At 33.7% G+C, this 14,274-nt stretch overlaps 2 protein-coding genes across 2 annotated transcripts; both read left to right on the top strand.

Moving 5' to 3' along the window:
* The first annotated feature begins 5,976 nt into the window (after positions 1 to 5,976).
* On the top strand, positions 5,977 to 6,899 carry apoc4 (apolipoprotein C-IV). The gene is made up of 4 exons (XM_073811720.1): positions 5,977 to 6,128; positions 6,204 to 6,246; positions 6,366 to 6,444; positions 6,597 to 6,899. Exons 2-4 carry the CDS (start codon positions 6,204 to 6,206, stop codon positions 6,769 to 6,771), a joined length of 297 nt encoding a protein of 98 aa, XP_073667821.1. The 5' UTR covers positions 5,977 to 6,128; the 3' UTR covers positions 6,772 to 6,899.
* A 2,182-nt stretch (positions 6,900 to 9,081) lies between these two features.
* Positions 9,082 to 10,462, top strand: apoa2 (apolipoprotein A-II). Its single transcript, XM_065245692.2, has 4 exons — positions 9,082 to 9,205; positions 9,396 to 9,432; positions 9,642 to 9,858; positions 9,974 to 10,462. Exons 2-4 carry the CDS (start codon positions 9,396 to 9,398, stop codon positions 10,131 to 10,133), a joined length of 414 nt encoding a protein of 137 aa, XP_065101764.2. The 5' UTR covers positions 9,082 to 9,205; the 3' UTR covers positions 10,134 to 10,462.
* Positions 10,463 to 14,274: the final 3,812 nt, after the last annotated feature.

The following is a 14,274-nucleotide window of genomic DNA, read 5'->3' as shown; positions in this document are numbered from 1 at the left end:
TGTTTTTTGCATCATTTGCAATATGTGTTTGTTCATATTAACCAAGTTAAAAGGTTATAAAATATTAACATCCATAACATCAACTAAATAATAAAGAAATTGTAAATATAAGATATTTGTATATTTAATATACAAAACGCAAATATGTGACATTATACTGAATAAATAAACCGAATTTACTTTAAGCAGTTTTGTAGTATACTACCATACTCTAAATAAAATAACAAATAATTTTTTTGATATTTATGTCAACTCATCACTAGTCAAAAGCTTAAAATAGGTTCAAAAACTTAACATTGATTAAGTAAGTACACTGTAAAAAGTGACAAAATCGAATCGACTTAAAAAATTACTTCAATTGGTAACATCTAAAATACTTAGGTTTATTCAACTTAATATTTAACTTTATTTTAGGTGAAAAGTTTAAGTTGAATAAACACATTTTTAGGTGTTACCAATTCAAGTAATGTTTAAGTTGATCCAACATTTTACATTTTACAGTGTAAGCAAACAAGTAAACTTTATTTATATAGCACCTATTAAAATTGAAATCACAAAGTGCAACAGTGCAAACAATTTAAAAACAAAACATAAAGGCCTGACCAACTAAAACAGGGTTCCTACAGGTTTCTTCAAGTTAAATTCAAGTCTTTTTAAGACCTTTTTATAAAAAATTTATACCCATTTCACGTCCCTACCAGCAAAGAAAAACTAAAATACTTAAACTTGTGTTCATTTATTTTTCCGATGTGAAATGGGTAAAAAGATTATAAGCCAAGCAAGTGTGAAAAAAAATTTTCAGTAGGCCACAAGAAAGTTTGCCAAACAATGTTAAGTTGTTAAGGAATTTCTGAGATTTTCTTTGATTTTTCCCGCTTCTCCTTTGCCTGTTGCTGTGTTGTGTTGCAGTCTATGATTGTGGTGATCTTCATTTACTGAAGGTATCACGTGTTCGCAGTATTTTGTACTGTGACCCAGGACTGTGTTTCGTTCTCAATTATTGGATCCGCCACTCTTTATTTATACTACTTTATTAAACAAACAGAGATGCAAACACATGTATGTTCAAAAAAGAGAAAGGTAATCTAAGCCCTCACACCCAGGCAAATATCCAGATACTTAGCCACAGACCCCTGCCATCCCTACCAACCTAGGTATATAGAGAAAAATGAAATTCGAAAATCAAAAGACGCCGACATTAATTTGGAATATTCAATTTCATTTTTTATGTTAAACCAAAACTCTTATTGAACTATCTAGCACTTCTTCTTGCTTTACTCCTTCTTCCTCTTCTTCCTGGCCACCTCCTGCAACGTATCCAGGGCCTTCCATCTGGCTGCATTCATTTATATTAATTTCACATTATATTTCATAAATCCAACCATAAATGAACAAAGCTGACAATGTTTGTCAAAGCATCACAAAACACTTTACTGTTTTTGCACTGACATATGAAGCAATACTTGTGTAGATGACCCCTTTTATCAAACTCTTTTGAATACAATAATATGTATAGTATATTAATGATAGAAAGTGCAGGTCTAGAGATTATAAATGTAATCGGTGTGTTATGGTTTATGTAGTTTTCTTTCCTTTTTTAGATAGAGCAGAAGCAGTAAAAGTGCCTCTTTTAATTCCTCTCTTGCAGATTAAAAGAGCTTAATCCACTTATTATTTTAGATTCAAAAGTCTACTTGCTGTCCCAGTGACTGGTGACTTTATATTAGAGCTTTGCGTTTTTTATATCTAGAGTCAGCTTGAGCTTTGCTCGTGCAATGGGCTTAATTAACATTCACATTGCTTTTTTGCTACCATCTTTGTGATCTTTGAGCAAACTTTTTAGATATAAAAAGATGGTTCATTAATAAGAATATTATTAAACAAAGGGACGGAGAAAGAAAGTGCAGCGCGTGGTCGTGACTTTCAAACCAAGCCAGTTGTTATCGCAATAGAAACGGAGGCACGCAGCTTGAAACTGCACGTGAACATTAGCGCTGACTGACTCTGATCACGGCCGTTTTCCTATCGACTCGGGTTTTACACATAATGTTAATCGGACCCGGTCCTCCGTGAAAACCTCTATGCATACAACTCTGCTCAAGTTCAGAAACATGTTACGCTGAACTCGCTTCATGTCGCACCCAATTCATCGAGAAACAGAGAGCATGTGAACGTACAGCAGACTCATCGGGAGAGACACGATGTGCTCGCAACCAAAATGCCATTAATAATAAAAAGGCGCAGGCGCTGAAAAGCGATGTGTTTGCATCCCTGATTTAATCAAAATGTGGTTGACAAAGAAACTTTTAAGGAAAAATACAATATGGAGAAGTTACATACAGCACAATTTTTAAGACCCAGACATCAAAATTTAAGACTTTTTTAAGTCTTTTTAAGGTATTATTTCCAAATTCATAAATTCAATGCTTTTAAGGATGTACTGCTCAATGCTTTTATGTCCATGTACTGCTCTAAAAGTTAGAACTAAAATGTTAAAATTAATTCGGTCACACTTTATTTTACGGTATCACTGTTACAGTGTAATTAAAATTTAAGTACTAAGAAATAATCATTAACAACATGTACTTACTAGGGTTGGGGTTAGGATTAGGGTTTGGTTTAGGGTTAGTTGCATGGAACTAACGAAAATAATTAACTGTTATTACTATAAGAATTACATGTAACGTGTAACAAAGAAACTGTAAAATAAAGTGTTACCATTAATTCTGTATTTGACTGGAAGCCAATGAAGTGTAAATAAAATCAGTGTTGTTTGTGCCCTTCTGTTTGTTCCCGTCAAAAGCCTGGCTGCAGCGTTTTGCACCATTTGGAAACGACTCAGTGAAGATTTGTAAAAATTGAATTACAGTAATCTAAAGAATTACATTACATTAAGTCATTTAGCAAATGCTTTTGTCCAAAGCGACTTACAAGTGAGGTAAACTATAGAAGCAACACAAGAACAGCAATACATAAGTGCAGTAGAAGTAGTCTCATCAAGTCCGAGGGTTGGTTAGTCAAAATTTTTTTTTTAGAAATGTACAGATAAAGAAAAAGGAAAGTAGAAAGAGATAGTAAGTCCTTTATAAGGAACTGAGGTAATGGCGGAAGAGATGGGTTTTTAGCCGAGTCTTAAAGACAGCTACAGAAGAAATAAAGAATAATTACCTCGAGGCAACTGTATTCTCAATTTAGAGATATTTCTTAGATGATAAAAGCTATATCTGACCAGCGGCCTAAAATAACCAACCAGAGACATTGATTGGTCAAACAAAACATCAAGGTTTCTTGAAATGCCTAAATGTGCAAAAGTAATGTGTTTTAAAAGGTAAACGGATTAATGTAAACATGGCCTTAGGCTGAACTGGACAGAGTCCAAGAAGTTGTTTTATATGAGGTCATTTTTGGTCTGGAGCAATGATTAAGATTTCAGGTTAATTTTGTAAATAGTTGTAAGTAATTATTATTGTATCAGATCTTAATGGATGACAGGCATTTCAATCATTCAGTCAACTTAACTCTGACTCTTAATGTCGTCAGCATAAAAGTGATAAGACACACATTAAAACATACAATTATTTCACCAAGGGGAGTAATATACAAAAAAATAAATAAAACTGAGCACTGTGGACATCCACATGAACGAGGGGTCATTTCTGACAGAATGTTATTAACAAACACACAAAATGATCTATCACACAAATAAGAGGAGAACAATTTTAGAACATACTCATTTCTATTTAACAGTACATCATGGTCCACTGTATCAAATGCAGACAATAGATCAAGTAAAATCAACACAGTGTACTGTCCAGAGTCTGCAGCCTTCAACATGTCACTTAATACTTTTACAATTGCAGTCTAAGTTGAATGGCATTTGCGAAAACCTGACTGAAATTTATCAAACAACTTATTTCCATCAAGAAACCCAGTCACCTGCCCAGCAACCATTCTCTCAAGGATTAAGGATTATAGTTATGCTGCGTTCCAGGCAGGTTTTTAAACCCGTGAGTTACGACTTCAAAACCACGACTCACGACCTTATGCGTTCCAGGCAGGTTTTTAAACCCGTGAGTTAAGACTTCAAAACCACGACTCACGACCTTATGCGTTCCAGGCAGGTTTTTAAACCCGTGAGTTACGACTTCAAAACCACGACTCACGACCTTATGCGTTCCAGGCAGTCTGTAACTCGTGTTTTTACATCCTTCTACCGGAGAAAGTGCACTGGAACAGCAGTCAAACCCGTGACTTCCCACCCGTGAACTCGTACTAGATCGATGTACTCCCAGTTCAGAGTCGTGAGTCGCGGTTTTGAAGTCGTGAGTTACGGGTTACAGGTTGCCAGGAACGCAGCATTAGTTGGTTCAAAAGAATCCTAAGTAGGCTTTTTCAGTAAGGGGCTAACAACTGCTTGTTTAAAAAGGCTGTGCACACAACTGGTTAAAAGGAAAAGATTGATCAGTTAAACAACTAAATCAAACACATTTAGCAATAGCTTAAGGATAGTTTCACTTTTCTAAGAAAAACTTAATATCCTTGTAGCATGATGGGTGAAAAAGCATCCCAAAGATACAAGGGTGATAAACCACAGGATATGACCTCAGAAGATGGGTTTAATTAGTAGTTCTAATATCTTGTACCTTGTTTACTAGAGCAGTGGTTTTCAAACTGGGGGCCGGGGCCCCCAGGGGGGCCGCGAGATGGTGCCAGGGGGGCCCCAGTTTTATGACATTTTATGAAATACATTAATTTATCATGAATTCTGTGTAATTAAGCCTAAAACAATAAGGCTACTAACCAAAAGCACTACTTTTTTGTATAATTTTAGAGTTTTAGAACAGTTTTTGTCACAAATTTTCTTTAGGGGGCCACGAAGGAATGCACCGTTTACAAGGGGGGCCGCACGCTGAAAAAGTTTAGGAACCACTATACTAGAGCATGTAAAACATGTTACAATCAGTCTTTGAGTGCATAGGCACTTGAGGAGCTAGAGGAAAGACATATCAAACAGGACCTACTACAAGATTAGAATAAACAAAAAAATCAGATTAAGAACATAAGAGATCATTAAGAACATAAAGGGTGACCCGCAGCGAAAATAAACTTTTTATATATTCAGTATCGTATTCCTGTTCTTCAACCAGTGATATGTGTTGCTATCAACCCTAAGGTCATGGGTTTGATTTGAATGGGAAGCACAAACTAACAAAAAAAATAGAGAATTTTTTGGCCATAAACATTTCCATTAACTGTAAAACACAAAGCAATGCAGTAGAAATTCAAAATGGTAAAACAGTTGTAGAAAACAAATATGGAAATGAATACAATATTTTGAATTCCCACTGCATTGCTTCGTGTTTATATTATGGTTTTTGTTTCCCAAGTTGAATAAAAGTTGCTTTGCATAAAATTCTCCGCCAAATGTGTAAATGCAAATATACCAGCAAAGTAAAGTGAAAAGCAAATCAGAGGTCAAAGACCTTCCACCATCAGGCCACATCAGGCTAAAGTCACTGTTTGTCCTCAGTACATTCATTAATCTCAACCCCCACAGTTTAGTAGGGAGTTTCTGAACCCTTTTCCTAGAATTGCATCCTATTTTGAATTTCTTCCGTCTGAAAGTGACAAATGTTTAAGTTGAACAGAATCGGAAATAGTTCACTAATAACATCAAATTACTACTGTAACAGGGCATTGTAAATGGTTTTAGAAATCTTAAGTAGTAATCTTAAATTATTAAATCTTTACTTAAAAAAAAACACTGTTGAGTTTGCAAACACTTTGCAGACAAAATTTTGCAGCATCTGACAAACTAACATGAACCAGTTCAGAAAAGCATATTGTATTAGCGGACAGCCACAATATGAAAAAGGCATTTTCATATAAAGCTTTTATTATTAGTATTTAAAATTTGTACCACAGGCTCAATAACATTTGCTTGTAACCTGGCCATCATCTAAACAAACAAGCAGTGTTTTCTCAGAAACGATCTGTTGTCTGGTTCTCAGAATGTGAATTGATTCAGATACGGCGCTGGTGCAGCATGTTAGAAATCAGACTGAAACCAAGACATCCTCACCAAAAACCAACTCATTAAGCAGTGGATTAACTAAAGAACTACAAAGGTATACGCTTACATCACATACAGTTATATAGCTATCAGCAAAAATTGATTCATTTAATTGATTTGTTTATCATAGATGTCCAGATTGATGTTGTTTGTTCTGGTCGTGATGTTGCAAGGTCTGCCTCTATTTATACATTTTATTTATTTGCTACTTTTATGATAAACTGTATACATGTAAAATCTTTAACAGAAATCAATGCAACATATTTTTTATTTTTATATCTGTGTCCATTAGCATGCATGACCACATCTGTCCCAACTGAAAGTCCAGAAGAAACTGCTGGAATTTTGGAAAGGGCAAAGCTAAAGTACAGGTATAACTGTTATATGCAATTTATTCCTTCTCATTTCATTTAGTAATAAAGTCTAATTGAATCCATTCTTTAAAAGAAGGACATGATCTGAACATGTTGTCCTATGTTTTATTTTACTGTTTGTGTATGTCTGTTTGCTTGTTACGTGACAGGGAAACAAAGGCTAAAGTTCTGAATGTTGGCAGCACAGTGGCTGATTTGGCTGGCATGTACTATGAAGAACATATCAAGGAGGTTGCTGACTCTTATATGGAGTGGGCTAAAGACAGTGCAAGTTCTCTGTGGCACAGACTAAAAAATAGAGTGCCCACCTTCAGATCCACCTGATATACTCCAATTATGACTTCAAGACTTAAGTTTGTCATAAATCTTAAAGTCATATAATTAGGTGTTGTAAACCAGATACCCACTGTAGTTGTTCCATTGTAATACAACTAAATAAAACTTCACAAATATCCAGTTTTTGATGTCATTTATTAAAAAAGCATATGCTTCTTCAAAAACGTTATTCATGGGGTATTCTTTTGTAAATTGTTTTAGCACATTAAACAAAAATATCACAACACAGAATGTAGAAAAAAATGGAAATTGTTGATATTATGTACCAATAATAAGCAATATACCAAATATATTATACCAATAATTAAAAAAAGTAAAAAGTACACAGTTTGTAGATTAGACACGTCATGTTCCAAAGTTGAAAGTTCACTACGTCTAGATCTGTCTATTTAGTATGTGGTAAGCTTTTCACAACCTTTGGACAGCCTTTGCTCAACCCTGATTGGCATATGTACATCAAAGCCAAGAATATTGATTCTGGCACTCTTGCAAGAGAAATGAAACAGCTTTCCTGCATAAGCACAATCTGCAATTTCAGTGCTGAATAACATTATCCTCCTAAGACCCAAGATTTGGTTTGTCTTTTTTTGTCAGATTTCTACCAGCTATTTTGGGGTTAGGAAGAACCAATAAATATAATAACTAAATATTTTTCGTAGAACATGAAGTATTTGTCCATGTTCGTGTACAGCAGGTTCCAGTTACACAGAATTAACTACTATGGTGCAAAGCAACAAAAAATTGGATGTCCACGTACACTGTGAAAACTGCTACTTAGATCTAACTCAATAAATTTAAGGCAACATTTTCCAACTAATTTTGTAAGTTTATTGAACCAACCGGTATTTTGAGTAAGGACAACTTAATATTATGTATTAATATGGATTTCAATTAATGCAAAAATATTAAGTAAAATTTATAGAAAAAGCAAATAAATTAAGTACAACCAATGTCAAAAATATCAGCATATTATACACAGACTTAATTAAATAGGTATATTTTAAATGAAAAAATACTAGTTAATGTCTTCTGATCTATTAATTAATTTTATTATTATATTATTTATGGTTTGTTGTTGTTCTTTTATTCCGTGAGATGAGCGCACAAAATGTTTCTTCAATCAACGCACCCACTCAGTTTAGTTTGGGCAGCTTTAAAGCGCAACATACTTACAAGCACCAGTCTTCTGAACAATGGCAACTACAAAACTCAAAAGAAGAAACAGTAACACTTCCATATCTCGAAGATAAATAAACATTAAACACTAACAAGTCTTTCTTTTTAGTTAAAAACACATAAAATAAAGTTTAGATTCAAATTATACTCTCCAAATGCAGTCCCTTGCAAAGCATGCTGGGAACTATGAGTCCACTGCCTAGTTAGTTATGTTTAATAATAAAATCATGTAGTTACAACACAAAATTATTAGGTTAATTTCCTTCTTACAAATTTAAGTGGATTATACATGATAAAATGAAGTTGAATTTACTCAATGATGTTTTAATTTAGAATTACTCAAATTATTCACATTATTCTGTAATTTTGTACTCATATTTTGATTAAAAATTTTTTTTTTTTAAATTGTAACACAGTTTACTCATTTTATTTAGTTAAATCTACTAAGGCACAGAAACACCTTTTAAAGTGTATGTAAGGAAGTTAAATATAAATGCAAAATGAAAAGTTTATAAGTGAAATGCATTCAGAATTGAAAAGTGAAATGCTTGTTCCCCAAGAAGCTACCAAAAAAAGCAATTGAACATTTGATCAACAATTCAGTTTATGATGTCATTGTAACAAAAAAAAAACTATGCATCTACTCGTGTGCATCTTCACTGAAAAAAATTATTAATTCAATTTACTACATTTTTTAAAGGTAAGTGGTTGCAATCAATTTATTTAAGCTACATTTAAACAAAAGTTTTTAATTCAATTTAATTTTACTATTTTTTATATATTTTTTTTGTTTAAATGTAGCTTAAATAAATTGATTGCAACCACTTACCTTAAAAATTGAGTTAATTGAATAAATATTTTTTTCAGTGTTCTTTCCGCCACTTTCACATATTTAAATTAAAACAGAGTACACACACACATGCACAATTCTTTATTGAAAGATTTCATAAGCATCCTCTAATGCCTTATGTGCCAAACAGTGGACTTTGAGTATGTGTATGTTTGCCCTGTAGGAACAGTAGGTTCACCTGTGTGGGTGGGTGGGTGTGCATGCATGCAGTGTGAGCAGATGTGTGTGCTTAAAATTGATTGTGTATGCAGATGTGTGTGTGTTTGTGATGACGTTTGTTTGGCCTAGCGGTCAGTCAGATATAGGGGTGGATGCCGGACAGTATAACTGCAGGCTCAGCTGGTGCAGTTGACTCCAGTCCTTCATTTTTCTCTGCAGGAATCCTATAAGCACAAGGTAAAGTAACTAATCCTAACAGTCGTATATTCATGCATGCATGCTTTTACTTGTATCACTACATAAAGAAACTACTTGCGTCTAACCTTTTTTTTATTGTGACACTTGTATGTTTAAATAATGGTATGGAAATAAATCTGCGGGATTTAAGTCGTTCTGACATGTCACATCTAAATTTCTCCTCTCTTAGATGAAGCTGACATTAGCTCTCCTCCTTGCACTCCAAGGTAAGATACTTACAATAAAAGTTCACACTGGGATGTATGGTTCACTTTATTAGGTGGTGCACATATAAGATTTTTAAAACAATGCCTGGGCCTGTTCATCTCTTTTTGACTCAACTTTGACCTTTTTCTTTACATTCTGTAACCTTCAGTATATTAAGTAGGCAACACATTTTATTAAATGTCAAGTTATCTTTCTTTTTGTCTTTTAGTGTCGGTGTGTGTTTGGGCAGAACCTGTTCCCGAGCCAAGCAGGGAGTTAGTGGAGAAATATGAAGGGTTGAAGGCTGTTTTCTCTAAGAGGATTCTCAATGCTTTTTCAAAGTTCGCAGCTGCCATGGAACCAGTGCTAGAGCAGTCAGAAACTAAGGAGTTTTTGGAGGAACTTAAGAAACGCCCAAGAGTGGAAAGCGCCGCCAAGATCATCTCGTGAGCATTACCCTATAACCTCAATAGTCTCTGTGTCATTCTTAGTTGCTTCTCATTCTGCTGTCATTCAGATGTTTGCTGCGTGTAAAATGGTTTTCTTGTCTGTTTCTTCCAGTGGATTGGCTGCTGAGCTGGAGCCCGTGGTGGAGAAAGCTCGCTTGGCTATCCTTGGTGCTTATGCCCACTATCTGCGCCCTCACATTGGGGAATCTCTGGACAAAGCCATCAACAACATCAAGCCAGTCCTGGATGTCGTCTTGCCAGCTGAGAATTAAAGCCTGTTGCTTGTTAATCTCTGACTCTGTCAGATAAGATATATCAGCCAAGCTGTGCTCAAACTAGACTTATTTTATATATGGAGAGCATGTATCAAACATGCATTACATCATATCTTTAATAATGGATCCAAATCTGCATCCAGCCCCAGCTATCATGTCAACACAATTTTTGCATGTATATACTGTATCTGTATATTTGATACTGTTCTGTTCAGTGTAAGGCAGAGTAGAATTCAATCCAGCATTAATGGAGCATGAGAACTTTTTGTGACTCAACAGCAAACAACGAGACTCTAAATAAAGATCCCTGGATAATGCAAACTGCATTTGATTTGAGTACTGTGTTTATGTAAATACTGTATCTGTCTTTGAGACCTTACTATAGTGCTGTATTTATAAAGCATTATTCAATAGATTAGTTTATTCTAAATCCATAGGGCCAGTGTTCTCACAGTGTTTTGACGAAAAGGCCCTATTTTTTCAAATATTAAAATAAGAATTATATGATTCACAAATCCACAAAATCTGAATAAGCATTTAAAGAAATATACCATATTATATAACCATAGACTTCCAAAAATACATAGAAATCTGCATTTTGCCACGACAACTACCACATTTTACCCAGGATTTTCTAACGAAATAAATTTTCTTTGCAAATGCGAGTAGCTCTATAGCCATATATGACCAGAATACCCTGGTAACCAACCATAACAACCTACTATTGGCAAGCAGCGGTCATGAGGAAATCTAGTTATTATTATTTTATGGGTACTGACCACTTGGGTCTATATATATGAATTAAGTTATCTCTGAGACTGGGACTGTACACTTCTGGTGAAGTCATATTAATTACATGTCTTTGTTATTGCATTCGATACTTCTTTAATGTTACTGTGTTGAACACACAGCACATCTGGCTTCCTCCAACCCCAGCAAAACCTCCCAAATCAAAAAGGGAAAGCAAAACAGAATATTACTAATAATAAATGGATTTCTTTTCAAGCTTTTTTGCTTCAGTGACAAACTGCTCTAAAATTTTCTATGGACAAGCGCTACGGAAAGCCCTTATATGGAGCTGGTTTGGTAAGAACGAGTATAAAAACAAATTCATGTGCGTACAAAAAGCGTCCACAATTACTAGTGAATAAGGTGTAAAGATTCTAAATCATTAATGTTTGAGAAGAAATGGAAACATTATTGTGCTTTTTATCTGTAAAAGTATGATTGAACGATATTGCAGTGGCCAATATATTATACATAACAAATGCTTATAATTTTAACAATTTTCTCAAATTTAGTTTGTCTTTTTGTTTCTCTCACCAGTTTGTCTCTCATTTACTGTAAACACATTTGTGTTATATCGGCCTTAAATTGGCCATACTTGGGGCTGCAACATTTCGTAAATTTTCAAAGCATCTGTGCTTTATCAGAGTGTTTGTCCTGGGAAAAAATTACTTTACTAAAAAATGTTCACTACATTCTAAAGCATAGAATCATACTGTGTATTCTTTTATATTGCATATTAAAATTATTTAATACCTAATTACATAAAAATTGTGTTCTTTTACTTTTCTACAAAAGTACTTAAGTAAAAGTAGATGTTTAATGTACTTAAATATTAAATATAAACCAAAAACTTGAAATTATGAAATGTAGTTGAGTAAAAACTATGATAATATGCTGTGGAATGTATGTTTTCCAAAGAAAAACACTGATAAAATACAAATACTTAAAAATGTACATTTATGTAGATAGTAAAAATATTTAAGTAGTCTCCGCCTCTGTATTAATGATGTCTTGTGCTGTGTGTGAGCTAGTGTGCAACAACATCATACCATTGTAAAGGTTGTAAAGCATTGAATTTAGCTAATATATAATTTAAAAAAGTAGTATATATATATACTAAAAAGTAGTATATATAATTTTAAAGTAGTAGCTCTTTCTTCTACATTTTGCTATCCAGTTTTCTGTTTTCATACAGAATTAATGTACCACCCAAAGGTTTGGACCCATTACAATTAAGTTTGAAAACTATTTTTAATTTTTTTAAAGTCTCTAATGCTTATCAAGCCTGCATTTATTTGATCAATACATTTATTTGTTTTAAAAGATTTTTGTTTAAATAAATTCAGGCTTGATTAAGTATCAGGATTCTTCAAAATCTGTATATACCTCGCTTATGACCAAACAAAATGTTTATTAATATTTGTATATGATATAGGGGGGTTTCCCGGACAGGGATTAGACTAGTCCTAGACAAAAAAAATAAATGTAAGAGCTGTCCAAACTGACAACAATTTTGCACTGACATATCATAAAATAAATCAGTGCCCTTGTTTTGCCTCAAAATGCACACAATAATGTTTTTCATAAGTCACGTTTGTTAAAACTAGTTATATTTCCTAATTAAACTAAGGTCTTGTCCTGGCTTAAACTAATCCCTGTCTGGGAAACTACCCCATAGTTCATTATATAGTTTAAGCTGATATAGTTAATTTCTTTAAATTTCCAAATAATTCCCATAAATTCCTTTTAATTCCCGTTTCCCCAGATTAAATTCCCATTAAAAGTTTCCGCCCCCTTTGCAACCCTAGCCTCACTGTTTTCTCAATATAGATATCGGCCATAAAATGACTTATATCGGTTGACCACTAAGTAAAAGCGCAGCTCGCCCATTTAGTTGAATGTATTTTATACATATGTAAACATAGACATACTATAGTCATACTATATTCCCAATTTGGTGGCACAGTTGATCCATCATAGCAAAGGGCCAAATCACTCAGTAGCCCCTGTGAATGTCTTTGGGCTGTACTACATCAAATATTTTACAAAACATATTACATTATACCATAACAGTTATAAACTTTGTTATTACATCATTCATGAGCCCCACTGTACTAATTTCTATTTGGCAGTGTAAATAAAGATTACAACTCTCATTGTTCCGCACTCCTTCGTAGCATCATCAAGCTGCGATTTAGTTTTGTATGACGACCTCTAGTGGTGAAAATTACATATATTGCCTTCAAATATACTGTACATACATAAATATTTAAATGTAAATTTAGCTGAAATGTGAGTAGATTGAATCCCTGAATATCATAAAATCTTCAAACACGTTTTACACTAAACCAACCTACAAAATAAACACCTAAAAACTATCTTATAAACCAATCTGATTAGATAATCATTACAGTTTACAGACTTATTTCACTTCGACTACAGAATGTCTTTTCTCATCATCTGTCCCTTCTGCCTACATTATCACACCTTTCTTGGGTCTGTTAGCCAATGATTACCTCAGCTGTTTTACTGGAACTAAAAAATCCAATTAGTATGCAAGAACAGCAAAACAAGTCCATAGCATATTTTAAAAAAAATGCTGCTATAAAGGACAAAGGGACATTAATTTTCACAAACGTCCCACCTGTACAGACACAAAGAAACAAAACTGGCTGATTGACACACACACACACACACACACAACACTGCGGTGCAAAATAACTTGAAGTTATCAGGATGACGTGTCTATGGTAAAACAGACTTAGGACTTTAATTGGAAACGTGTAGAAGTTCAATTGCGTAAGACAAAAACCTGTGAATTTCTCTGTCTGGAGGTGGTACAAATAACACACAATACAAAAGACATACAAGGTTTTTTGAAAGAACAACCCCTTTTATTATTATCAGAGAGCTCATTTACATAAACTTGTCTCCTTTTACTTTCAATCATCTTTGAAACTGAGTGAATCAATATTGACTATTTTGTAACCAGCCTAATTCGTAACATTATAAAAAGTTAATTGTTTTGTTTTATGTTGCTAATTTGATTTAAAAAACAATCCTTTATTAAACTGTTTTTTTTTTTCATATTAATTCATAGACCATTTTAAGGTGAATGGTCATTGTCAGTCTCCATTAATGTTTTGCAGTAAGTTTTCCAGAACTCAAAATTTTTCTTATAAACTCTCCCAGTTATTTGAGACTCTCTGTTTCTCTCTTTTGTAACAGTATTCTTTTTTTAGTTTATAACTTTCAAATAATCTTCATTTGAATAAAAACAGCTCCACAGAGACATGAACACAACTCACAACATTTATCAGAAAGACTTTGACCCATGGGTTAAAAGGTC

The sequence above is a fragment of the Paramisgurnus dabryanus genome, chromosome 13 (assembly GCF_030506205.2).
Source record: "Paramisgurnus dabryanus chromosome 13, PD_genome_1.1, whole genome shotgun sequence".
NCBI lineage: Eukaryota > Metazoa > Chordata > Actinopteri > Cypriniformes > Cobitidae > Paramisgurnus > Paramisgurnus dabryanus.
Note: the sequence above shows the minus strand (reverse complement) of the source record. Positions and strands in the feature narration are given on the sequence as shown.

What these genes read in the sequence shown, in the direction of transcription:
- apoa2 (XM_065245692.2), top strand. Translation starts at nt 9,396, where the DNA reads ATGAAGCTGACATTAGCTCTCCTCCTTGCACTCCAAG. An exon ending in TCTCCTCCTTGCACTCCAAG is followed by an intron (nt 9,433 to 9,641) that starts GTAAGATACTTA and finishes TTTGTCTTTTAG; the next exon opens with TGTCGGTGTGTGTTTGGGCA. An exon ending in AGCGCCGCCAAGATCATCTC is followed by an intron (nt 9,859 to 9,973) that starts GTGAGCATTACC and finishes TGTTTCTTCCAG; the next exon opens with TGGATTGGCTGCTGAGCTGG.
- apoc4 (XM_073811720.1), top strand. Translation starts at nt 6,204, where the DNA reads ATGTCCAGATTGATGTTGTTTGTTCTGGTCGTGATGTTGCAAG. An exon ending in TCTGGTCGTGATGTTGCAAG is followed by an intron (nt 6,247 to 6,365) that starts GTCTGCCTCTAT and finishes TGTGTCCATTAG; the next exon opens with CATGCATGACCACATCTGTC. An exon ending in AGGGCAAAGCTAAAGTACAG is followed by an intron (nt 6,445 to 6,596) that starts GTATAACTGTTA and finishes GTTACGTGACAG; the next exon opens with GGAAACAAAGGCTAAAGTTC.